Source organism: Strix uralensis, chromosome 3 (assembly GCF_047716275.1).
Source record: "Strix uralensis isolate ZFMK-TIS-50842 chromosome 3, bStrUra1, whole genome shotgun sequence".
Lineage (NCBI taxonomy): Eukaryota > Metazoa > Chordata > Aves > Strigiformes > Strigidae > Strix > Strix uralensis.
This window is the reverse complement of record NC_133974.1, coordinates 56838364-56866001: the sequence shown is the minus strand read 5'-3', so window position 1 is coordinate 56866001 and position 27638 is coordinate 56838364. Positions and strand designations below refer to the sequence as shown.

At 36.2% G+C, this 27638-nt stretch overlaps 1 protein-coding gene across 13 annotated transcripts in view; it reads left to right on the top strand.

Moving 5' to 3' along the window:
• The window catches only part of FAM184A (family with sequence similarity 184 member A), a 77575-nt gene extending 51329 nt beyond the window's left edge, over nucleotides 1–26246 (top strand). For 2 of the 13 annotated variants that reach the window (XM_074862375.1, XM_074862376.1), the window contains exons 10-20: nucleotides 3157–3198; nucleotides 9935–10147; nucleotides 11292–11445; nucleotides 11862–11989; nucleotides 14285–14469; nucleotides 14962–15108; nucleotides 18016–18133; nucleotides 18852–18956; nucleotides 19837–19974; nucleotides 22574–22776; nucleotides 24475–26246. In XM_074862375.1, the coding sequence (XP_074718476.1) occupies nucleotides 3157–3198; nucleotides 9935–10147; nucleotides 11292–11445; nucleotides 11862–11989; nucleotides 14285–14469; nucleotides 14962–15108; nucleotides 18016–18133; nucleotides 18852–18956; nucleotides 19837–19974; nucleotides 22574–22776; nucleotides 24475–24556 (1515 nt within the window). In that variant the 3' untranslated portion in view covers nucleotides 24557–26246. The remainder of the gene's footprint in view (nucleotides 1–3156; nucleotides 3199–9934; nucleotides 10148–11291; nucleotides 11446–11861; nucleotides 11990–14284; nucleotides 14470–14961; nucleotides 15109–18015; nucleotides 18134–18851; nucleotides 18957–19836; nucleotides 19975–22573; nucleotides 22777–24474) is intronic. The other 11 variants (XM_074862379.1, XM_074862380.1, XM_074862377.1 and 8 more) reach the window with 10 other exon arrangements.
• Nucleotides 26247–27638: the final 1392 nt, after the last annotated feature.

The window sequence follows — 27638 nt, the reverse complement described above, 5'->3', positions numbered from 1 at the left end:
TCAGGAGGAAGTTCTCTTGGTTACATCTGAGGCTTAGCTGTGCATATGCTGAAGGTGGAGAAGACAATACTTCTACTGAAAAATGAAAAATCAAGTAAAAGCAGGATAGCTAATACATATATACCAAATAAAGATGTGCTTTCAGAAGTTCCTATACTTCCAAGAAACAAATTAATTCATTTTTACACCCTATATCTGCAAAGCCTGATTTCAAAGAGAACTGAGCAAGGGTTTCTCATACCATAATAATGTCACAAACCAATAACTTGAATTCCAACATGTAGAAACAGTATGATAGTTAAACCCACATTCTCCTTTTTTTTTTTCCTCATCACTTCTCCCCATCAGAGAAATAGAGTAATAATTATGCCTGCATTCTTTTTTGGTTCTCATTGCTTTTTCCCTAGAACAGGGACTTTGCTATGGAAGTACTCTTGAGGAAGTCTTGAATTTTTATGGAATTTCTTAATAATATTTCAACCAGACTTACTTTAGAGTGCTCCATTCTGAATGTGTCATGTGTACTTTTAAATATGCAGCCACGTCTGATTATATTACTACACGTTTTGCTGGAATCTGCCCCCATAACAATGGACTAGCCTATATAATTCTAATTTACTATTCTATCATGTATGTATTTTAGGAAAATTATTTCCTATCTAGTAAAGGATGAAAATAATAAATTGTGGGCAGGTTTATTATTAATCCTAGTGAATACTGTTTGGTTTCAGTGATGATTCACCACTAGCTGTTTTTGAGATAAAGCTGGTTTTAATCTTTTAAAATATCTTTCAGTAATATTGTATAAGCACATGTTTTGATCAAAATCCCATGCGATAATAATTGAATACCATTAAAAATTCCTCTTAAGTATTATTTCTGTACAGGAGCATTTATTGTCCAAGTTTGTAGTGTTGTCAAAGCAAGAAATCAGTTATTCCTTTATGAGGTAAAGGTATTCCTTTATCCCTTGTTATGTTGACTGAAAATCATCTTATTTTCACACTTGATTTTCTTGATTGACTCTTAAATCATTTTTCCAGTCTTGTTTCCAGGACTGATGTTTAGCTAGCTGTCCTATAATTAAATGCTTTTGAATAGTGACATGATACTTAGACTTCCAGATTTATAAAGTACTTATGTATTACAAGTTTTTGTTAAGAATCAATAAGCTATGTTTACTGTATATTCAACATTGTTGTGTGTCTTTTTAGAACACCTAGGAATGTCAAATATATAAATTCAACTTTATTAAAAAATAATTTTCTTTTGGTCTGTGCATGGTCTTCTTTTTGCCAATAAGATTTGACCATTTAATGGTTATTTTTTTTGCACGGGATAATTACTGTTCTCATTTCACAATCAGGAAATGTGAGCTGCAGAAAGATTGCTTTGAGTGAGGTAGCCAAAGAAATCTGAGACAAATCTAAATACTGAACTTAATTGGAGAGTTTTAGTGCAGAACCTTCACCAAAAGTTCATTTTAATTCTGTCTGTTTTCTAGATCTCTGGAAAACTTTTAGATTTGGTGAAATCACATGTATTAAAATGGTTAGCCCACCTTAGTACTTTTAGTTATAAGATCAGTTTGACAGCAAAGCAAGACGAGTTTCTTTCTTAGTGAAAGAGATCTGTTATTCTGCAAGAAGTAGGGGACAACCCTCATTTTCTTAAATGGCCTTTTTAATAGGGTAAACCTCAGAATATAGCTTCCCAAAAGTATTTTTACTTGGAATTTCTTTTGAGTGAAGAACATTACTAAGCTTTCTGCTTCAGGTGTAAAATTTAAATATTTCTTAGTTGTACTACAGTGGTGCCTAAATATGTCCATCAAAATTAAATCCCAAACATAAACTGAATGTTTACTTAGCAAGAGATCATTCCTGCTCTTAACGGCTTCCCTCCTAAACAAACCAGATACGTGGGAAAGGAAGCACAGAAAAAATCGGTGGATTTGTTCAGATTGACACTGTCAAAATCTGGTGTAGAAATTGGAGCTGTTAGATGCCAGTCTGTTATCTCGTCACTGGAGTATGATGTCTCCTAGTGTTACACCCTTACATACAAAATTGTTGCTTGTAACTCTCTTAATAGAGTTAGTAATTTTAGTAAGATAATTTTGGATAGTCCACAATACTGTATTTTCATGTTGTGCCTTTCTGTAGATTCAGGAGAACAAACAATAATTTCTTCTTTTTGTGTTTTGACAAAGTGTTATCTAAAAGTTCCCAACTGTAGGCTTCCACGCTGGTGTAAAAATACCTGCTGTCTCCTGGAGAAAGCCATCTTCTTGACTGACCTGTGGCAAAAGGGGAAATTAGTCATTCTGGATTTGAAATTGCTCTTATGTCATTTCTGATGACTATTGTGTGTGTGTGCCTATCTGCACCATTCATATCTATATAAACACACAAACATTTTTTTATATATATATGAATGATGTATATGATTTGTACAATCAGTGTTTCATGTGGAACGTTTACTTGGCAATATGTTTTTTTGCTTTTCATTAGCAATCAATACTCGTATAAGTGGTACATTAAGTCATTTTTTGCTGGGGACTTTCAGGAAAAGTCTTATGTACCCATCTTGTTCTGAATTTTAAGAAAAATAAAAGTAGTATTTTAATGTAAATATGTCTTCGTTACAAACTAAATTAACTTTCTGCCCTTTAGCAGTGAAATTTGGTCTTTAATATTATGTGTTTCATATGCTTGTGATATTTCAGAGGCACAGCTGACTGTTGATTGAGTCCTTACGTAACATCTTTTCTAATAGTAATGCAAATTGCTGTACTTGATGATTTCTTCCCAAAGTTATTGGTCATAAAGGAGAAGAGAAAACAGTTGGATAATTTCAAAAGTGTTCAGCTGCGTAATATATGAGTATAGAGTAACATTATGTTGAAGAGATAATGCTATCCTGTACATTCAAAACATAGCACAGGAAAATGCATCATTCTGTTCTGTGTTCAGTAGTTTATATACTAAGTTAAAGCAACGTATTCATATTTTTTCCAGATAGTTTTCAACTTATTTTTCCCTGATCAAACTATAATTAATGTTCTATGTCTTACTCTCCCTTCCTTATCCCTTTTTCTTTTACTTAGTTGATTTCTGAATGTTTCCCTTTATTCCTGTGATCTTTTCTTCATAGCGGCACTGTCTCGGTGAAGCTTTGCATAAATCTATCAGCAATGTAAGTGATTTGCACTTACAGCTTGTAAACAGGGCATGTTTGCACTAATAAATCTGCATATCCTGTAGTACTGCTTTAGAGCTTTAGCCTATGAAGTACAATACATGGTAATATTTGAGAGGAGAACGTTTGCCGCTAGTTATCAAAAGCTTGTGTATTGCATCCATTCATCTGTGTAAATGTATATATCACTGGACATCGAACACTATGCACATGGTCATAATATAAGCAGCATTTTTATGTCATTGTTAAAGCAAGCAAGCTTGTGGGCAGTGCAAATGTGTATTGCAGAGCTTTCTACAAAGCATGAGATTGATGCTGTATTATAATTTGCAGTTTTGCAGTGCGAGTCATAATTGTAGCCAAAATATTATTTCTTTCTATTTTTTATTTTAAAAATTCTTACCAGTGTTTTTAATGTGCTGAAAACCTTGGATAAAAGCATTGAAAGTTCAGAGAACAGTGTTTAAAGCTATATTCTTTTGAATCCTCAATACAGGAGTATATAGAAGGGGATGCTCCAAAGATGCGCAAAGGAAGGCGCTAATGTTTTAAAAAAACGTGCTCTTAAGGATACCAGTATATCTACTGAATAATCAAAATTATGTTTAAAATTATGTACTCTTCTAAAAATAACTGTTAGATTTTTAATATTTTATGTACTTTCAACAACAGAAAAAATCTTATTATTAGAAGCGTAGACTAATCTGACTTGCTTGTTAGAATCATTTAATCCTCATGATCCTTTACGTTCTGTATAGTCTGCTGGTGCAAATAGGCATCTCCAGAGATTGACTCATTTCAGGCTGTGGTTTTTCAGTCACTTCAATCTGGTGGAAGTGTGAATGGCTCTTGAGAAGGGTGTTCCTGATCTCTTCCAAGATGGCTTCCAAGCCAGATGTCAGACTTCTCTTGGTCATCTCAGTTAAAATGTTTTCTGCATTTCCAAGAAAGAAGTGAAAATTGTTTTGCCCTTGGCCCGTGCTAAAAATGTTTATAAATGATATACTGAAAATTATCAGAATTTGGAGCAGGAACTTCCGTGAGAGACAGATTTAACTTCAAGCCAAAAATACATTTTTTCATGTCATCTTAATAAAAATTTGCCTAAGATACCGTGGTCGACTCCATTTGAATGTTACCATGAAAGGCTTTTTAGAGTATGATGATTAAATTACCTGAGGATCTGCAGGACTGAGCAGGATTTCCCCTAGAATTGTACCTCCTGATGGCCATGGTGAACAGGACAGGGCAACGGTGAGAAGGCTGAGGGACAGAAACATGGTGAAAGGGACAGTAAGAGTGGACAGAACACCTGTCCAGTATCTCAGTGTTTCTGCCACAGGCACTCAGAGGAGGAAGAAGAGGATCTGAGCAAAAATAGTGGGATTTCCTTCATATGAGATTTTTAAGCAGTAGTTTGTGCATAGAGTTCCCACCTAGTGCAAGAATTGGACTGAATAATCTCTTAAGACTGTCCTAACTGCACATTCCTATGATACTAAAAATGGAGTTAGGAGGAAGAAAAAGAGCAAAGGAGGGGAGGAGGAGGGGGAGAGATACTAGAGTGTGGGGTGGATGGAAGAGAAGGAGTAGAGGGGCTATACCCAAGTCGCAGTAGTGGTCTCAGGGAAGCAAACAAAAAAAACCCAACAAACATGAGAATTTATAGTGGCTAAATAGGAATAGAGGTAATCTAAAGAAACATAAGAGTTACCTAGCAGCACAGAGCAAAACTAGACCTTCAGACAGGGTCTGGTTTTCATGAGGTGTAGTCTCCAGCGAAACAGGAAATAAATCATAGAATCATAGAATTATTTGGGTTGGAAGGGACCTTAAAGATCATCTAGTTCCAACCCCCCTGACGGAGGTGGGGACACCTTCCACTAGACCAGGTTGCTCAAACCTGGTCTTGAACACTTCCAGGGAGGGGACATCCACAGCCACTCTGGGCAACCTGTTTCAGTGTCTCACCACCCTCACAGTAAAGAATTTCTTCCTTATATCTAACCTAAATCTATCGTCTTTCAGTTTAAAACTGTTACCCCTTGTCCTACCACTACATGCCCTGATCAAGAGTCCCTCCCCATCTTTCCTGTTGGTACCCTTTAGGTGCTGAAAGGCTGCTTTAAGGTCTCCCTTGAGCCTTCTCTTCTTCAGGCAGGACAACCCCAACTCTCTCAGCCTGTCCTCATAAGGGAGGTGCTCCAGCCCCCTGATCATCTTCGTGGCCTCCTCTGGACCTGCTTGAGCAGGTCCATGTCCTTCTTATGTTGAGGACCTCAGAGCTGGACACAGGACTCCAGGTGGGGTCCCACGAGAGCAGAGTGGAGGGGGAGAATCACCTCCCTTGACCTGCTGGTCATGCTTTTTTTGATGCAGCCCAGGATACAGTTGGCTTTCTGGGCTGCAAGTGCACATTGCCAGGTCATGAGCTTCTCATCAGCCAACATCCTCAAGTCCTTCTCCCCAGGGCTGCTCTCAGTCCACTCATTGTCCAGCCTGTATTTGTGCTTGGGATTGCTCTGACCCATGTGCAGGACCTTGCACTTGGCCTTGTTGAACTTCATGAGGTTTGCGTAGGCCCAACTCTCCAGCCTGTCCAGGTCCCTCTGGGTGGCATCTCCCTTCCCTCCAGCGTGTCGACCGCACCACACAGCTTGGTGTTGTTGGCAAACTTGCTGGGGGTGCACTCAATCCACTGTCCATGTCTCCGACAAAGATGTTAAACACCACCTGTCCCAACACCGACCCCTGAGGAACACCACTCGTCACTGCTCTCCACCTAGACATCGAGCTGTTGACTGTAACTCTGAGTGTGACCATCCAGCCAATTTCTTATCCACTGAGTGGTCCATCCATCCATCCATCCATCCATCCATCCATCCAATCCACATCTCTCCAGTTTAGAGACAAGGATGTCATGTGGGGCAGTGTCAAATGCTTTGCACAAGTCCAGGTAGATGACATCAGTTGCTCTTCCCTTAATCCACCAACTCTGTAACCCCCTCATAGAAGGCCACCTGATTTGTCAGGCATGATTTGCCCTTAGTGAAGCCCTGTTGGCTGTCACCAATCACCTCCTTATTTTCCATGTGCCCTAGCATAATTTCCAGGAGGATCTGCTCCATGATCTTGCCAGGCACAGAGGTGAGACTGACTGGTCTGTAGTTCCCTGGGTCTTCCTTTTTTCCCTTTTTAAAAATGGAGGTTATGTTTCCCCTTTTCCAGGCAGCGGGAACTTCACTGGACCACCAGGACTTCTCAAATATGATGGATAGTGGCTGAGTCACTTCATCTGCCAATTCCCTCAAGACCCGTGGATGCATCCCATCAGGTCCCATGGACTTGTGCACCTTCAGGTTCCTTAGATGGTCTTAAACCTGATCTTCTCCTACAGTGGGTGCTTGTTGATTCTCCCAGTTCCTGCCTCTGCCTTCTGCATCTTGGGTGAGCACTTGCTGGTGAAGACTGAGGCAAAAAAAGTCATTGAGTACCTCAGCCTTCTCCATATCCTGGGTAACCAGTTTCCTTCTGGAGAGGGCCTGCATTTTCCCTAGTCTTTATTTTATCCCCAAAGTACCTATAGAAGCTTTTCTTGTTGCTCTTCACATCCCTGGCCAGATTTAATTCTGTCAGGGCTTTGGCCTTTTTAACCTGATCCCCGGCTACTTGGACAATTTCTCCCAGGCTACCTGTCCTTGCTTCCGCCCTCTGTAGGGTTCCTTTTTGTGTTTTTTTTTTTTCTTTTTATAAAGGCAAGGCTTATGGGTGAAAAGAAGGACTCAGGTAGGTAGGAGGTTACAGAAATGTGTGGAAAGAGAAAAGGGCCCAACAGTGGATGTGGGATGAATTAGAGTAGAAGGGGATGTGAGTAGATCACAGGGGACTTTAGATAAGATAGATCTATTTTTTTTTTTCTGGAGAAGGAAGACAATAGCACATTGCAATACCAGATGATGATGCATAGATGAAAATGCAGAGCTGGCCAGGCTGGCAGTTGCATGGTGGAAACTAACCACATCAGTGGAGTGAGTTTCTAGGGTTGAAAAGAAAGAGTACAAAGTGTGGTTGTGTTATTGGTTTGTCTGACCAGCATGGCAGCCCTGGCCATGGTATGTTGAAGGAGATCAGCCAAAAAGTTCTGGGGCTTCTGAGGAAACTAGAACTCCATGATACGAGAGGGAAGTTTTTGTATAGATAAGAAGGTGGTTGAAAGATAGGTATTAAATGCAGCATTACCACAGTGAAAGCAGATTATCAGTGGAGTTACATGGATGTTCAACGTATTTTCTTTTGCAGGTTGTTTATGAATAAGTAAGGTGGGAAAGTTTGCAGGTTATAAAAAGTTATTCAGGGTGGGAAGGACAAAGACTGAAGAATTATAGAATAGCTGTAAAAAGCCAAGGGACTTGGCGATAAAATGACAGATAAAATTCAGTGTAGATAAATGCGAAGTGGCACAAGGAAAAAAAAACAAATTCTAACTTCTTGTGTAAAATGATGATCCTTGCCTTGAGCTGTTACAATAGAGAGTAGGTTCAGGGACTATGATATGTAATTCCATGAAAATATCACATCAGTGCTCAGTAGGAGTCACAAAAGCAAATAAAACATTAGGAATATAGGAGAGAAACAGAGACCATAACATATAAAACCATATAAACTACTATATAAAACCAGAGTTTACTCTCATTTTAAATACCTTATGCTGCTTTGGTCTCCTAATCTTAAAAAGACATAGTAGAAAAGGTGCAGAAGTAGGAGAAATGTGATGATAGATATGAAATAGCTTTCATATAGGGAGTGACTCATTAAGCCACAACTGTTTTGTATGGAAAAGGGTGTAATAAGCGAAACGATGGAGATATACAGAAACATGAGTTGAGCAGAGTAAATGAAAAGGGAACTTCTTTTGACTCCTTTCCATTACAAGTATTAGAGGTCATCATGTCAGTTTGGCACATCTATGTAGAACTTGCAACAGGATATTGTGGATACTAAAAGCTTTTAAGCATTCAGATAGTGGTTGTATTTAATTAATATTTCTTCCATGAATTTGCCCCCAAATACCTCTTCTGGTTTAAGAAAAATTGCTGGATGCTGGTAGACTTTGGAGTCAAGATTCCTACATTTATTGCTTGGCCTTGTTTTCCCTGCATAACCCGGGTTGGCTATTTCTGGAGGCAGAACAGGAGATTAGACAAACCTTTGGTCTGACACGGTACAATTTGTATGTGATATTTATATTTAATGTACTTAGTAAAAGGGTTTACATGTATAGTTCCAATTACAGAATGTAGTACAGGCCTTCACTGTACTCCTTCATTTGTAGCTAATCTGTTTCAAAGGTATCTGAAGTAAAATACTGTTGATACAGTATATTTAGAGGGTAGAGTATATATGCCCAGCCACAAACACCTGATGAGTTTGAAATGCAACGAGCCATGCTTATTTCATTCAAATTAATTTGCTTGTTTCATTTAAGTGCTAATTTTCCTTTAAGTGTAGCTTTTTTCTTTCAAATCTGCTTAAGCTGTGTCCTTCTGAAAAAAAAACAACACATGTTCGACAGTACTGTTCATGCTGCAAGTTGTCCTTCGTATGCTGCTATTAATTTTTTGTTAAGTGGTGGGTTTTAATGTTCTGTAAATGAATAAATTGATGTGCAATGTCGTTATTGATTTATCATAATTTTAATATATGCTGAATCAAATGACACTATCGGACTTTCATTTATAGTTAAATTTTATGTAATGCTCTGAGGCTTGAAAAGTATCTTTATTGATTCAAATTCTTTGTTACATAGCAATTTTATTTTTCCTTCGAGTCACTGTAGCAAAATTCTCTTTCGGTTAAATCTGTTTTCCAGAACTGGAGGGTATCTCTCTTGTGTTTTGCTATAAAGGGAATACAGATTTCGTATTTTCAGTTTGAAAAGATGCTAGCTGATGTGAAGAACAAAGTATATCATTATTATAAAAAGAAAATGGGACTTTTCAAGGAGTACTGTGTACTCTAATGTATTAAAATGCTCTTTGGGTGAAAAACGTCATTTGTAAAATCAAGTATTTCTAAAAAAAATTAGTATTTGTGACTCAGATTGCTTAGATCTTAGATCTTGAAAGCCAGCAGAAAAATCACTCATAGTATTACTGAACTAACAAAAATAAGTGTGTGTGGGGAACCCATCAAGTGTAACATTTTATTTGTGATGTAGAGTGGTATGCTACCATTTCTTTTTAAATGAGAAAACTACCAGTAAGATGGGACCATATCATATCAAAAGATACAAAAAAATCAATCAATCTAGATGTTACAGGCTATCCTCCTGTATCAACTGCAGGATTTTCCTTACAGAATTGACGTGATGTTCCCCTGAAGTATAGTTTATGTTAAAGGTCAAGCGTTTGATTTCAGACCTTGATAGTGTCATTTTTATTGACTTTTCTACAAAACCTAGAAGTGAATTTTGATTATTTGGCCGTGACAAATTGTTATAGGTGGTGCAGTAGTATGAACTGATAGATGCGAGAACCCTTACAAAACTATTTAAATATAATCTTTGAGATATAATATTAACAACAAATTCAGTAGATGGATGACATTGCTTGTCTGTCTTTTAGTTAACGTTCTGGCTTTAAAATTTCAAGTGTTATATTCTTTTCAATGTTTTTTTCAGAGTTGATGTTAATATTAATAACTAATGGATATTTGCTGTTCTGTTGTGGGTTAGATCTCCTTACTGAAGCAGAATCTGGAGATGCAGCTTTCCCAGTCACAGAGCTCTTTGCAACAGCTACAAGCCCAGTTCAGTCAGGAGCGACAGAGGCTGACTCAGGAGATCCAGGAGTTAGAAGAGGAGCATCAGCAAAGGCATAAGTCACTTCAGGAAGCCCATATCCTTGCCTTTCAAAACATGGAAGAAACAAAAGAGCAAGAACAAAAGGCATGTTCATATGGATATTCTGAATTATGTAGGCAATGTCGCCATTTTAGCAATTTATGTACACAGTTGGAATTAGTAAAGGAAAGTATCTGCATAACTACTAAACTTCCTTTTCAGCTGATGTCTTGTAGTAACATTCTTATCCATTTAAATCTGATTAAGACATATTGAAAATCATCTCTAATACTGGCATTGTTTCATGTCTTGCTTTATACTCTATCAGTATATGCATATATATATATAAAATTATTATCAACACACACATTTCTTTACAGTAGTTTGACATAGTTATCCATAACATTATATTCTAGTTTTGACTTGGAATAGGTTTCTCTGCATTTTCCATTATAGTTACCTAATTTTGCATGTGTTTTCTGATATTTCCTGTCAATTGACTCCTGTTGAAATGTAGTTTATATTTTCATTATGTTAAAAATTGTATAAACTGTGTTCTGCAACTTACAAGACAATTTTCACGTCCAGAACAATGTCACACCCAAGGGTTTTTTTTTAAACTTTGATTAAACCAGATTTAAAATTGAAATTTTGGCAGTACTTGATACTTAATGGTACTTAATAGGGTGTGTGTCGAAAGTTTTTTTTAAGTTCAGATCTAGAGTGTACCTTTGCAATTAATTTTCCCATTGTCCCCACTTAATGTACTTTCATTCACATCATAGACTGGGCTTGGAGCACACAAGGAGGATTCCTTTTGTTCAAAATGAAACTAGAAGATGTACACCAGGAGCATTATGCTTCATACATTTCAATAGAGAATAAACATGAGTGTCAGTGGGGAGCAAAAATCCCCAAATGTGTATTGCGTGCACACTAGACCCATCAATGGATCTCCACCTTATCACATTCTTTGCTATTGCAAATATATCCATAGACTGGGTTTTTTTTATCTTTTCCAACTGTGACCAGAACAGCGGTTTTGTGCACAGATAATCTTGATAACTGGCAGCCACTGAAAAGAAAAAAATAACTTAGTGAGAGAAGAAAATATGAGCAATATTAGTGCATTTTTAATAATTCTAGAGTATGCCAGTGCCTACTTTTTGTTGCCAGTTGTTTATTGTTTAATATCTTATAAATTCCCTGAGCTGGTACAGAATAAATTTTATCAACTTTGAGTTCATAGGAATTAGAAGAACGTTTACAACAGAAGCACTCGGAAGAACTACAGGCGCTGAAAGAAACACATAAACAAGCCATGGAAGGTTTCAAATTGGAGATGGAACAGGAACTTCAGACTCTACGATTTGAGCTGGAGGATGAAGGAAAAGCTATGTTAGGTATACTATTTTCGAATTTGGAAGTGGGTCCCAAAACGTTATTTCTACTCATACAAATATACACGCACATATATGTATCTATGCGTGTGTGTATATTATAGCACTGTAGTATATCTCAGAGTCATTCAATGTTGACGTAGTTGTTCCTCTTAAAATCAGTATAAGCTTTTAACAGGTAAGCCCAAACTGTTCACTTTTGAAAAATCTTACCCTTAAGTTTTTTGGAAGGAGTTAGTGGCCAAACTTCATGATGGAGAATGTTTCAGAAAGTAACAGGAATAGAATGACAGGACAGTTGCTTAGCTGATGTACAGTGTGTGTTAGGTCAGCAGCAATATTTGAAGGAGCTGGACTGTTATTGTTAATTAATGTAAACATTTGCAAAATAAACTCTTCTTTTTGTTCATGCTAACTAGCTTCCTTGCGCTCAGAGCTAAATCATCAACATGCAGCAGCAATTGACCAGCTAAGGCACAACCATCAACAAGAACTGGTAGCTGCCAAAATGGAGCTAGAAAGAAGCATAGAACTCGGCAGGCGACAGGTAGGAGGCATTGCTGGCAACTGACTGTAAAGCTGCATAGTCCATGTTTGTTTTCTCTTAGATGGAGGCAAGAACTCTTGCGAACAACATGTAATCCTTCAAAGTCAGCCAGCACCAGCAGATAATGCATCCCTACCAGTTTACCTAAACCTCCTTGCTTAGCTTCTTCCTTCAACAAACATCATTCAAAGCCTAGTAGAGGCTCCCGCATCAAAGCAGTTTCCTCTCAGAATTGTGCAAGTGTCTGGGAGCACACTGGCTTTCAGTGGGAGGAAAGTGACGATTCTCGCAAAATTCTACTCGTCCTCAGCTGCCGGCAGGACTTAAAAGGAAAAAGTTTCTCTCTAAAGCCTAAGTAATATGGCTGAGAAGTGGTTGCTTAAAACCAAATGATTGCATCAAATTTAAGAGGTAGCTTAGTATCTTTTTTTCCAGGAACCAAATTGGAAAAGGTGAATTAGCATCTAAAGAAAGCAGAGAAGAAGATGTAACAGTTTGCAACTGTTAAAAAAAACGCACCCAAATACAGAAAAAACACAACCACCCCTCAAATCCCAAAGCCAGTATGGGCTACCTTTGCTTTCAGCACCAAACTGATTAATTCACTTTTATCTTTCATTTTGTGCTTCATACACAATCAGTTTTTTCAGTAGTAACTAAAAATTCAAAGCCTGATCTCTATCAAAAGAAAGCCAGACTCCTGGAAGTAAGAGAACCAGAAAATTATTTCTTTCTTTGACTATATAAGAGGCTTTTCAGGACTGATTTACTGATAGTCCAGCATCAAGGAGGTGGAGTGGTTTTAGAAATATATTAACAGAGGAAACAGGTTTAGTCAGATATAGCCTTTACACAAAACCAGAGACAGTCAAAGATCAGCCCTTCTTTTTCTCTTCCCTGCTGGTTTAAAAGTGTGTGAGCACTACAGGCAAAAATGTGGTGCTGTCAGCAGTGAACGAAAACATGCAGGATTTAGGAGGATATAGTTTCAGTCCTGGGTTTAGGCCTAGAGTGAGACACCTAAAGGAAGTGTCAGAAGAAAGAAAGTTTAAATTACAACAGCAATGCCATGTACTTTTGGCCTCAGTACAATGATCTGCACGAGCTTTAGTTGTACTGAGGGCAAAGCAATTAATTGTGTTTTCCTGTGTTAGAATGCTCATCAGTTCATAGGATCAGAGCTAAACTAGATGCAGAGAGGTCTGAGCAGGATGATTATGTTTGCTATTTTTGTAATATTTAATTATGTGGATACAAATTTTCCACTGCTTTTTCTTATAACTTTAATATAATCTTTCTATAGGGAGGTAGAGAGCTATGTGTAAAGGTCTGTTCTTAAAGATGTCCTATTAAATTTGTGCTTTAGGATATATTTGTATTTTCTGGATGCACAAAGGCACAAAGCACAATTATACATAAAACTACTTTGAAATATCTGCTGATTTTCTCTCTGTGAAAACTATATGGTCATTCATTACTGTGAAACTGTAAGAAGTGGAATAGATAGAAATGGAAGACTCTGAAAATTATTACAGACTTTTTCTAAACTGAGGAGAATCATTACCAAAACCATTGGAATGGGTTCCAGATGAGTTTCTCAGATGTTAACTTCATTGGAATTTCTTATGCAAAAATAATGACTTTTATTGATTTATTGAGCACAATATAAATAGTATATAAATTATTTAGCATGTATTCTGCTGTGAGATATTCATGACCCATATATATAAGTATGGTGGTTTTGGCTGGGATAGCCCATACTAGCTACTATGAAGAAAATTAGCTCTATCCCAGCCAAAACCAGCACAGTAAGACAGGAAACTTCTGAGCCATAGTGTTTGTTGGTGCAGGGCACACATCATGAACTATTTTGTCCCATTGTATGGGGCTGTACAGGGAAAAACAGTTTCTCCATATCATACGTTGAAGAGCTAGAAAATGCTGTATGTCCAGTCCCCTGGTTCTTAGTGGTATCTGGTTTTTTTGTTGTATGTGTGGGCAAAAGGAATATGTGATGAGCTATGCGAACTTTAACAGGCAATGACAATGACAGATTTTAAATTTTCTCGCCAGTGGAAATTGTTTGTTACATAACTTTGATTTCTTCTTTATTTCTACTTGTACACAATAAAAAACAGCTCCGTTTTAGTTATAATTTGTGTCAGCATCAAAACTGAAAAAATTGTCTATTGAATGGAAAATTCTGCTCGGCTGTTATATTCCGAAATCAAGTATTGTGCTTCTGAGAGACAAGTCTATTTAAAATACTTTCTTCTGCTGCTACTTACATCATAGGAGAAAGAATTTTTATGCCGAATATCAGATCTGCAAGATGAACTGAGACACCGAGACCATCATATAGCTGAACTGGACAAAGAGATTCTGCATCTTCATGAAAATATAAGTGCATTGACCAAGGAATTAGAGTTTAAAGGGAAAGAAGTTCTTAGAATACGAACTGAATCCAACCAACAGATCAGGTATGAATTTTTCCACTCTAAACTCAAATGTGTTTTGTTTCATGAATTATTTTACTTAAGAAATTTTACCATTTGAGGCTTTCAACTTATCCTCTTAATCAAGTGGTGTTATATATCATTTAGTCTTCTTTAGAAAAAGCTGTGCTCATTACTAGTAAAGTTAGTGAATATTACCATACAGTTAAGCTGCATTTCAGCAATACATTTTGGCATATTTTAGTAACAGTCTGCTCAAGTGTTGTTTTGGTGTTGTTTTTTTAAAAAAAATTCATTACGTTTCTTTATTTAAAAAAGCATTAAAGGAGATGCATTTTCCATGAAATAAGCTAGAAGATTGGAGGAGAGTAAGTAGTGGGATTTGATGAATCAGTAATTCCTTCTGTGTTGTCTGATACTGTGTAAAAGCCCTTAGAAGCATGGCAGAAAATCATGATGAACGAACAAGTCTGATTTTAGAATAACTCTTTTTTTAACAAAAAATAAATTAAACAGGATACATGAGCAAGAGATAAGCAAGAAACATGAGAAAGAGTTGGATGTCTTGACAGCAGATTACATCAGAGAGAAACAAAGCATGCTGGCAGATTTTAATAAGACCCAAGAGCTGCTCAAGGAAATTAATTCAGCTTTACAAATTTCGTAAGTTTTGTTGCGTTAAAAAATTTGTATGTAGCTGCGTTTGAGTGAATAGTTTATTCTGGTGTCCGTAAATTGCTGAAGACATTGCAGAGATGCAGATGTGCAAAAACCTCAGTCAAGTATGGAGCCTAATCTTGCGTTCTTTAGGCAACACCATTCTATAAGCTTTAGGGGAATTTAGTGAGATAAATTGTTAGGGATTTGAGACTGAAAAATTTCAAGTAGGAAAGATATTAAAATCTGTGCAGTTCTTAGAAAATCGGCGAAAGCATTATTTCAAATTTATTTTCTCAAACTTTAATACATCTTTTTTGAGAACACAAGAGTTTCTTCAACAAGTTTATACACAGTACAGCATTTGCTATTAAGAAGTCTGATTATAGCACATGAGTGATGCAAACATTTTCAGGTTTGCTAACATAAGGAAAATTAGTGTCTGAAATGAATTATATGAGCATAACAATAACAGAATACTTAGAGTGTCTCCAAGTCAAAATGTTACCTGGGGTTAGACCACCTCTGAGCAGAAGTGATGTAGTGTGTCATCTAGTGGGTGTTTTCCTGTCTTCCACACCCTTCATACTGTCTGTGACGTAACCCATTTGGTCAGGGTTTCTGTCTGAGGCTTCGTAGTGCATTGAGGACTTCCTGACACAAAGTTGTCAGTGAGGGATTTGTATTTGCAGCACAAAAAATTTATGTCAGAGAAAATAATTGGTTCTAAGTATATGAATGGAAACTTTTAAAAGTAAATATCAATTAAAAATGGATGATAAAGCCTAACTCATCTAATTCTTTCTTGATAATAAGCACTCAGTAATTGTCTTCAAATACAATGGGTATAAAATTGTAATCGTCTTTGTAATTGCCCACTTGCACACTCCTGATAAATGTGGTAACTTGCCTTTCAGTAAATCAGGCATAAAGAACCTTCTGTTTACTGCATTTATCTTGTATGAGAAACATACCAGAACTAGGGTTTGGAACTCTTTACCCTAACTTTTTCTCCCATGAAGTTGTTTGTTTTTCAGTGTCCTGAAATTTTCTGAATTTAGTTGGTTGCCTACTCCTGGCTCTTGCTCAGCTTAGAGCTATGAGGAAGCAGCCATTGGCCTAAAGACAGCAAACATTATCCAGGGTACCCTGACTTGGCTTTCAGTGTGTTACCTTTCTCTACTTCCACTGAAGCAAGGAGCTATCAAAAAAGGAAACTATGTAAAAAAACCCAGAAGAGTTTTATGCAGCTATTTCTTAAATGACTGTTTCCAGGTTTGTCCTCACCTAAAGCATGGCCTCATGAACGTTTATGAAATTGTAATTGAGAACAGTAATTGAGAGTGGGTATCATTAATTAGGCTCTACAACTAGAGTCTTTAAATTACATATTATCTCTTTGAAACAGAAAGAAAACAGTCTCTGAAATACCTGAAAATAAAATGACAGCTGTTCGTAACTGTGTACTATACTCTGGGGATCTGTATAAAATAGCTTAACCCAGCATAAAATGTATACACAAAATTAAGCCAGCTGAGCATTTTTCTGTTCTGCTGAGTCAAATGCCTTTTCTGCAAATAAAAACAGTCATGCTGATCACATTCATAATGTTTTATGTAAATACATTACATAATCTCGTCAGATTATGTACAGGTTATTTGAAGGTTATAAATATAGCTTAATATGAACTGTTTTTCCAGATGCAACTCAAAGTAAAAATCACATAGCTGCTACTGAAGGGAAAATATTTATCATTATGTCTACTTCCAGGTGTCTTGTGGAATTATGTTTGAGCTGACTTAGACACCTTAAATTCACAGATTTTTCTCAGGGTTTATTTGTGATTTTTAAAAAATTCTTTTTTCATTAAATTTGTTAAATTTCCTGAATCTGTTCTGAAACTTGGTTCACTTATCTACATGAGGGCTGAATATGTGAGACAAATGTTTTAGTAGTTTCCTTTAGAACAGTTTAGCATCATGAGCATTATATTTATGTTTCAAAGAGACAGTCATTTGAAATTGTCATGTCTTCAAAACATGTTCTTTAAGAAGAAACAAGGATATTTACAGTTACTTGTACAATTCCTCTCTCAGTTGGCTTATTTCACTTCTCTCCTTTAATGCTTTCCCACCAGGCATTTCAAATTTCCTTCTATTTTTTTTCAAATGTTTATCAATTGTTACATTTCTCTTAATCCAGATATCCTAATATCCAAGTGTTACTGCTTTTCTTTTACAGCTCATTCCTTTATTTCATCTCTAATGGTACTAAGTTGCTTTTGTGGAGAGGAATTAGTTACCAATTAGTGTTCACTGTTTTCTTGGATTTCTTTGTTCCAGTATGTTCCACATGAACTGAGGAAAACAGTGCCAGCCTTGTCTGTCTATCCAGTTTCTCCAGTATCACAAGCATGAATCTTTATTCAGAGCAGTCATCTATAAAAAGAAAAATGACACTGTTTGGTTTCCTCATCAAGAAAGTGAATAGCCAGTTTTTAAAATTTACATTAATATTAAATGCAATGCAATGTAGTCCCTATATTTTACATCAGAATCAATCTTAAATATGTCTTCTGTAATTTTCCTGTCCATATTATGGTTTTGAATGCCTTATTTTCAGTCTGACTTCCAAGAGGCCTTTTTTCAAACACCTAGTACTGCATGCACAAGACAGATGTTAAGTTTTTAGAATTTTGCCCAGATTATTAGTTATGGTTATTGTTGATTTTTTTTTTTTTTTAGCTAGCTAAAACTCAATGATAACATAGAAATTCATTTTCTTCAAGGTGATATGAAAGTCCTCTTCTGTTTTTACTTCTGAACTCTCTTTTATACTAATCAAAGATGTGACTATTCACTCATCATTTAACGCTGGATCAGGCTAAAGGGGGTATTCTTCTTTCCTATAAAGTTTAGAAGAAATGGAAGAAAAATATAAAAACAGAGAATCAAGACCAGAAGATTTGCAGCTTATCTCAGAACTGAAAGACCTAATTGCAGAGCGGGACCAACTCATAAAGAAATTGATTGTAAGACTTTTATGCTCTCTTGGTTTAATATCTTGACAGATACAAAAGTTAATCTAATTCAAAGTGTTTGAAATGTATTTAAAGAACCAATCCTGCTAGCTTGTTATTCATATTTTTTAACACATTGTTCCCGTGGTTCCAATGACTCATAATAGTAAAACTAATTAGATACAGAGAGTTTTGCACAATCCAGCATAATACATTGTTAAAAAAAATACTTCAGTATGACCTTGATCAGATGCCTCCTATCTCCAGTCCTGGAATAAGTCAGCCAAGTAAGCCATATAAGAAACAGTCTCTTCTATGAGGTTTCTAAAATCAATTTCCTGATCCACTGAGCTTCCCGAATTCAGAGCATAACACCTTGACTCGTATCAGTCTGATTAGATCCTGATTCAGAAGCAAGAAGGAATGAGGAAATTAAAATTAATTAGAGATGGGAAGTTAACTAAACTGAGTCTTTCCCAGTGCATAGTCCATTAGGCTACGCTCACTCGCAGGAGCGTAAAACTGCAGCAGAACTGCATAAATAGAATTTATTTAGATCATTACATATAGTAATATATAAAACATATTAAATGTGAAATGCAGTTTTTAGAATTACCAGTTTCCTTTAAAATGTAAACATAAATTTATTTGAGATCACTTTATGGGCAGATTTGGCCACTAACTGATTGAAAATGCATAAAAAGAAGTTTCTATTTGTTCTTCTTTTTAGGAGGACAAAAAGTTCTGTCAGCTGGAGCTAGTTAACAGGGAGACTAACTACAACAAAATGTTTAATGCAAGCCCTAATGTTGGTGTTATTAATCCATTGGTGAAGGTATGTTCCATGGACTTCATTGCTAAAGTGAAGAAAAAGAAATCTAAACTTAGGATATAGTAAAAAGAAGAAATAGATGTGTATGTGCCTGTGTGTATACATGTATCACTCTTAAAGGACATGTCCAAAACAAGGAACATAGTTTTCCAGTTGTCTCTACTTATTTTTGTGTAGGTTTGTTTCTTTTCTGTTGTTGAGAGATCCACTGGTATTGTTGCCTAATTTGCTAGACATGTGTTACATAAAACACAGTTCCTTCTCACAAAACTACAAAATCAAAATAGAAGTGACAGAAAGGCAACAGAGGGCAGGATTGTAGCATATAATAGAGAACAGTGACACCCGTAAGGTTTCAGTTTCATAATTTTTCTTGGTTATTTTGCAAAGTGCAAGGGCAATTTCATTTCTTACATGGTGCCCAGGATGGAAGACCATTAGATAGAGGGAGCGGGGATGCTGAAGGAAGGGAATAAGGGTAAAAAGGGAAAGAGGAAAAGTATGAGAAGGGCATGGAATGAGTCTGAGTGGAGAAAGACAGGAGTAATACTGGAGAACTGGAGTGACAAACCAGGTGTGGACTCCAGGCAGCAGGAGATAGAAGTCAGTCTCTAGCCTTCTCAGTTATTGCCACCGCCTATATGAGTGAAAACACTTCAATAGCAACCTTTTCCAGTTCTCTCCGTCCTGCTGAATAGCAGCCAGTGAAGGCTACTGTACAAGCAGGCATAGTAGCCTCCCTGTCACTTCAAAAGCCAGCAGCGTTCCCTCATGAGGAATGTGAATAGACTGCAGTAGGGTAACTTAATTCTATTTCTTTTCACCATCTCAGGAGTGAGAATGAGTCCTCTGACATTTCCTTCCTCCTTGTGATAACCCATAGGTTATTTTGCCTGCATGGAAAGGGAAGAGATTTGTCCCAGCTGTAGAGGCAGAAGAACTCAGGAAAGTTCTGCAGCAGAGGGCAACCCAAGGAGCACAACATGAGCAGCTCAGATGCCCGAGAGCTTCAGTGATCAAGGTTCAGGCTCCGTTATTTAAAAGGAGATCTGGCTCCATTATTTGAGATCAGGCTGTGTTATCTAGCTAAGCCTTAATGTAGTTTTACATCAGATCAGCGTATTTCTCACTTCTGCACAAACTCTGCAGCAAATTGTCAGTGTTCTCCTGCGTTTTTCAGGAGCCCGGCAGCTCTCACAAACTTATCTGTGGATGCCTAACTTTTATGCATAACTGCATGAAAGAACTTAGTTTGGGCCCAATAGTGACAATACCAGGACTGCCAGATACAATTTGAATGCTTTATGTGATAAAGGTTGTTTGAAAATTTCAGAAGTTTGTCTGAACCACTCATTTATGAAGATGTGAAATGTGACCATCAAGTATATAAGCTTGTGCTTTGTGGGAAATCTGAAGTGTTTGGGAAAAGTACTTCAGCGTCAGATTTCCGTAGTAATAATTCATATATTTTTATAACATGATTCTATCACTTAAAACTGTTTAGACTTTAAAACTGTCTTGTATGCCAGAACATTTTGATCTCTCATTTCATGAGCTGTGGACTATGTTTCTTTATTTTGTCAAAGCATGTACTGTGTTATTGGAGAATGAATTACAAAGAAACTGAAAATCTCATTCTCTTTTTTTTAATAAAAAGACAGAATTTGGGAGTTACTACAGGCTTTGCATATTAATGCAAAATTAAAGCCATTGCAGTATGAATTACAGCTTCTCTAATTTATGCAATGGATCTATTTAGTATTACATTGTTACATCTGAAGTTTCTTAATACTTTGCATGAATTTCATGGAAACAATACACACAATTTTGTCTTTCCAGATTTGACTGCTTCAGAAGCATAGATTGTCTTATAGAGAATAAAATATAAACTGTAGGTTTTTTTCTAAGCACTTATATGGATAATATACATTTTCCAGAAATGAGCCACCTATGAAGCACACAGATTTACCTACAGTGTTTAACACACCGTTGCAATTACAGCGTATATTACCTTGCAGATGTATTTTACATACAGTTGGTTACTTTTTCCAAACTATTTTTTCCCACCATATTGTTATTTCTGGCTTCTTCAGCTACTACAGAAGTAGTAAAGTGTATTGGACAATCTCAGTTTAATCCTTTGCAGCTAATGATCTTTCACTGTGATGCTTAAAAAAGGCTTTTTTCTATTATAGCTTTCTGTTAAATTGTTGGGGTCTTTTAATTGTATTTTGATAAACACATGCACCAGTGTGGCTACAATTACTAGTATTTGCATCTGCCAACTTTGGAGAGGTCAGGCACTGAAATCAAAGCTAGCAGAGAGCTAAGTGGAAGAAAGTACAAACAAACAATAAGACTCTGTCTGTCTCCATTTGAACTTGTGCCCACCCTCAAATAGAGCAGCTCTTTTGTTTCAAGTGGAATTCTGCTGAAAAATATTATCTAGAAACAACACAAGATTCCACTTGTCTTTCACTTTATTTAGTTCAAATGCATGTAGTTCATAAGCCCATAACAGGTTTATCTCCCAGCTGCTTTGTTAGGGTTGCATATGTGTAACTGAATGAAAGTATTTATTATATATTCAAATAATACATAATTCATGAGAAAAAAATCAATTCATTTGAAAATCCTATTCTTGGAAATAAAGTTTTTAAAATATTAATATTTTATTGCCGACATGGAATATTTGATAGAAGTCAGAAAATACACATGGCATTCTGTCACAGCAATTTAAAAAAAGCTATAGAATTATTTGAAGCATCCTTCTACATTAAAATATCTGTAAAATTAGAGAGGATAAATACTGATTCCTTTGCATGATGTGTTGTGGAGAGTAAAATAGTGATATAAAAATAAAATTCTTCAGTATTTTGAGTCCTTTGAAATACTACCAGTAGGAGTATAGAGAATATTAAGAAAACAAGTGTTCAATTGTGCCATCTGGTGTCTAGAAGTGGCAGCTGTAGTAGTGTTAGAAGCCTGGCCTTTTCCTTGTGCAAGAAACTGAACTCCTAAACAATAATCTTTTTCTCTTTAGCAGTATTGCTATAATGCTTGCTAACTATGAGGGCGTAATTGCTTTAAAAGAAATGTAGCTGCTTTTCTAGGTTCCAAAGTTTCCTAGTTACCAAAATGTGCCTCAGTGATGGGGTGAAACCTGTTGGAGAGATTCACTTTTTTGTCACTGAAATTTGCTGTTAATTACATTTGACAGCAGAGCTGTTTCACTGATATCAAGGAAAGATTTAAGTAACCATGAAAGGTTTAACAGACTAAATGACAATTTTGTGGAAAACTTCCTATCTCCGATGTCTTAAACAGAGCAAAAGGTTATATTGGAAGATCTCATATAATATATTCATTGATTATTATACTAAGTCTTAACAACTTAATCAGCTTGATCAGAAATTTGATTTTTCTGTGAAAATTTGTGGTGTTTGGTTCTGGTCAAAGCAAATAGTAAAACTAAAGTAGGAAGAAAAACCCAATCTGTCCCAATTGCTCTCCTTCAAAAAAAATCCCAAATCAGCCATCAATACAGCTTTCAAATTTGCAGATATCCTCATCTGTCCTGGTGCAAGAAGCCTTCCTTACATTTGTTATTTTTAATGCAGCAAAAGAAGAAGAACGATAAATCAACAAACAGGTTTGTGAGTGTCCCCAATCTAAGTGCTCTGGAATCTAGCGGAGTGGTGGGCAATGGACATCCTAACCGCCTGGACCCCATTCCTAACTCACCCATCCACGATATTGAGTTCAACAGCAGCAAACCACTACCACAGCCAATGCCACCCAAAGAGCCCAAGACGTTTTTGAGGTGAGCACTGCCTCACCAATCTTTTTTTTTATTATTTTTTTTTTTTTGCTTAACTCAGGAAAATTTTGCATTCCTCTTGAGCTGAATCCCACTTGCTTTACGAACCTTTAAGAGGTACAAGTACTCTTATGGCATTTTTAATTTTTGCGTTATATTTGTAACCTCTTTATAGTATTCCTTTTTATTGTAGACCTTGTTGAAATGTGAAGTATTCTCTCACTTTTTCATAAGTCTTGAACTTTGAAAACCTCTTTAGATACCTTAACAGAATTCATGTGCTTCCAATTGTTTACATATATGAACAATTGTTTTAATGTTTGTGTTATTTACTGATTGTCATTTAGGAATTGATATTAGCATAGAATTTCTTTTATTCAGTATTATGTGATAATGGTTTTTCTGTAAGAAAACTATTTTTTTGTTTCCCCTTTCCTCGCCTATATCAGATTGTTTTATAGGAGTAACCTTACTACAGCAACAGGAAATGTGCATGCTTGGATGCTTAATACTGAGCTTCCAGTAACCAAAACCAGCATTAAAGTCTCAAGCAATTATCTCACAAAATATTATAGTTAATTAAATAACTTAAAAATGGCATTTTAGAGGCAGGATTTTAATCTTCTGGCTTTATGTGCCTACATATTAAATGCACCGAAGTGCTGTACTTTGTATTTAGTAGCTGCTGATCTCTTACCTCTAAGTTGGCAAATTAAAGCAATGTGTAATTACCAGTTCCACAGTTGGTTGTTTACTCTCTCCTCTGGTTTAATGCAAGAGACCACATACTAATTCTAAAAGGAAACAAATAATGGACTCTAAAGTAGAAAGGGAAAACAATCTATTTCAAGAAAACAACCTGTTTTAAAAAAAAGTACTGTTGCTTATTTTTTCCTGTGCATGTGACGTGCATGAGTGTGCTCAGATACCTGTAACATGCACGTGCATGAATGCATGGACTGTGATGCTGGAGTTTCCATTCCAAATTGGTTTGTGCTCTGTATTATCCAGTAATACAGTAGGGATCATTTTATTACTGATTTTTATTGATAAAGGAACTTAATTGTGTAATTAACTTGAAGTTATTCTCTCTTGCTCTTTTTGTGAGGATTTTAATTGTTCAAGGGGGAACCAAATCTTGTTTGCAGTGCAGCAGTTTTTTTCCTAGTATATTAGCATATTTTAAATATGTGCATGAATAACAACGTGAGTGATTTTGGTGATTGGTGTTAAGTATTAAAAGTGTGTATATTTGTTCAGTTGCCAACCAGTCTTCGTGAGCACATGTCTACAAATATGATGCTCGCATCATATTTTTGAAAATTAACTTTACCACAGGAAAAGGATGCTAAAAGAGGACCAGTCACGCTTTTCCAAGAAAACCCTTTTTATTCTTCCTGAAAACTTACAGCCGTTTATGAGACTTTAAATTATGTTTTCCAAAATATTATTTGCCCACCCTGTAACGTGGCTTCTGAACTGACTTGTCCGTGCTGCTGATGCTCTCCAATGGAGTGGATGATCACAGATTCTATAGGGAAACATTAAATCATGTCCTGAGACACACTGAGAATTAATCCATGGAAAAAACACGCGTTCTTTACTGAATGTTCTCTGTGAGGTTTTTTTTGCTCCTAACATTTGTACTTTTTGTGTAGTTGTGGGATAATTGTTGTTTTTTTTTTCTTTCTGTGAATTTAGCCCTCCTCAGACTGATGCTTCACCAGTGGCTTCACCAGATCCACAACGCCAGGAGTGGCTTGCCCGATACTTCACGTTCTGAGAGATGAGTTGTTTTTGTGGCACAGCGTGACGTGGACTGTTTGTAAGAGCATGACCTTACGTAAACCCTCATGTGAACAAGATTTCCTGTAATTTGTCAAACACTGTGAATGAGAAAGTATTTGTCTTTCTGATTTGAAACTGCACTGTATTTCATGTTATATTTGTTGGAATCACTTGACATGGTACTATATAACGTGTGTAATTATAACTATTATTTTTATTTAAAATGAGAGAATCTTTAAACTTTGTAATGACTACATAATAAATTTTGGTAGAACAAACATAATGCTTCCCCCCTTTTTCCTATAAATGTGTTTTCTTTGATTTCAGGTAAGGCTTTTCCCCAGAAAAAAACGTAATTGCATGGTTACTATAAATACAATTTAAACTGTAAAAGGAAAAAGTATGTATCTCTCACTCTCTCTTCAGTTTGGGCAGGATATGTTTAATGCATCCCAATTCTACTCTGTTACTTTGTAGCAATTTAAAAACTGTCTCTTTCTAACATTTAAAAGGAAGAGTGTGAAATAAATCCAAACTAGTGTAGCTGTTCGCCTTCAGAGCAGAGTGATTTTGACAAGAGGATGAAAAAAGCCACAAACCAGGAGCTGTTCATTGCGGAGGGGGTTGACTCCTCACCTGTTGCTCATGAGACTTTGCCATCTAGTTGTAATCAAACATTTTCTCATCAAATTTAAGCAGAAACTGTTCCCACAAGTTACGTATTTCTTTTGTGAATATTAAGAAAAACAAATGCTTGAAACAGTTACAATACTGTACTGAGTATCTCTGCATAAATCAAGAATCTGCATTTTGAGCATATAACCCTGCTTTGGATAAAATTCATGTCTGAAATGAAAAAAAAAAAAAAAAATCCACAAAAACCCACCACCCAACTTTTTCCCATTTATACATACTACAGATACAGATCTTTTATTAAAACTTAATTACCTTTCCTTGTCTATATTAAAGTTTTTTCTTCTTCTTAAACTGATATATGAAAATGTTTTTTCAGCTAGTGAGCATGATTCTCCAATCTTTTTATGATGCCAGTGTTGCTCGAGAAATTTGCTGCAGCATATAGAAAACTACAGCTTATTGTCTTTTTAAGTCTTTTTTCATTCAAAGATTACCACAAAATAACTCACACTGGTAGTCTCAGGGAGAAAATTGTCTCTTTGTTTTATGAATGTATTTTTAAACTGAATCTCTTCTCTTTAAAAGCAGGAAAAAATGTTTGAGTTATTCAAATAAGGTTTTAGTTAGCATATACAAAGGTCTTGAACTTTAATATTTCATCTGAAGCCCTAACTACATCCTTTTTTCGCTATATGCACAAAGGTAAATACCCAGATGAAGATACTTGCTGATTACAATGAGTTTTATATGTAGTATATGTATAAATGAAAAATTTGTATGTTTTCATATAAACAATATAAAAATCTTCTAAATGAACATTTTAAAACTTCTATCTTATAATTCAGCTTGAAAACTCCACTGAAAGCTGTATTCTTGGTGATGCTGCTGTGGATTAAAGATGCATAGAGCAGATTTTCTGTAGCTGGTGGACTCAACTGTAGGTATATGCAACTTTCTGATTTAGAAGAAAGCCATATTGGGCAAAATGTCAGATTTCTTGGCTGTTACCCAAAATAAAATACACTAGCTCATTTTGTTATAATGTTCCGAAGTGAGTGTTGCGTATTTTTTCTTGCATGCTTTGCAAGGGCTCAGCCTTTTTCTCCCATTTGCACATTTTTACATATGGAATTAATAACTGAACAGTAACAGGAAGATGATAATACCTGCATTTACTTTACCTATTCAGTAAAAGGTGTGCCCATTGGGTTTTTGCTAGTAGGCATTTGTCTTTCAGAAGGGAGAAGAAAGTTAAGCAGCACTCAGTTACCATGTCTGCCAGTCAGCTGCAGTTCCACTACCAAATCAGTCTCTTAAAAACAAAAAACAAACAGCAACAGCCCAAAACCAACCTGAAGAAACTAGGAAAAAGTGATTTTCTGCCAAATGGCATTGAGAACTCTGTAAAATGTATTCCTAAAAAAAGTTAATATCTGGCATTTGGGATTAATATAGGAACTTGCATTATCATAATGCCATTGTGTTCCTGATCTTTGCAGTACCTGGTATTCTGGAAAAGCTAAAAGTGCACATAGTCACGAGTCCAGCTGTGCAAAGTCTCTGCTCACACATGCATGCAGTCTCTCCTAGCTTAACAGACAGCTCTGAGTAGGGAAGTACAGAATTAGTGTGAAGTTGCATAGTATTATTTACAATGGTGGGAAAATCTGGCTATCTCTCTGCACTCCGACACTTTAAATCTCATTATCAGCACTTAATGTAGCTAATTCCCCCGACCCTTTAGTTTTATTCAGAAAGATCAATAACAAGTTGAAAACAATAAAGAATGTAATATTTTAATCCTTACTGTGTTTTCCTATGGAAGAAGGAAGTAACAGGCTATACTTGATACAGGGGCAAAATGCAGAAGAATCCTACGTTTTGCCAGAATGTCATCATAATAATCAGCCTTAAGGCCAGGTTCGGCCCTTCAGTCTGGATTGTTCCATTTACTTCTGTGATAAGAGTCTGAATGCCAGTGAATTTTCCAGGTTAGCAGAAAACAGCTCTAGCTGACCCATCTGACATCTCCTAGCACAGGGAAGAATTATGTCCTGAGAGCTGCATGGCTTTTTTTCTGCAGAACTAATTGTACCCAGACCATATACTTGCAAAAGAAAAGCCCAAAGGTGATTGAAAACCAAGCTGCAATTAGCACCAACATAGAAATCGCTTTATCAGATTTACTCCTTCCTTTTGCATTTTTTTTCAGTTACTTCAGCATATGTGTACTATATTTACCTGAGACTTCAAGGAAAATATTAGTTTTATGAGAAGTACTGGCAGTAAATTACATGGGTCAATATTACAGAATTTTTAACATTCTAATTTAGTCTAAATAAATTTTCACGTCTGTTTTTCTCATGATCTGTTATTTTGTAAGAAAAAACTTGGATTATTTTCTAACTGGCTTGAGTAGTTCTGCATTTAATGTGTACACA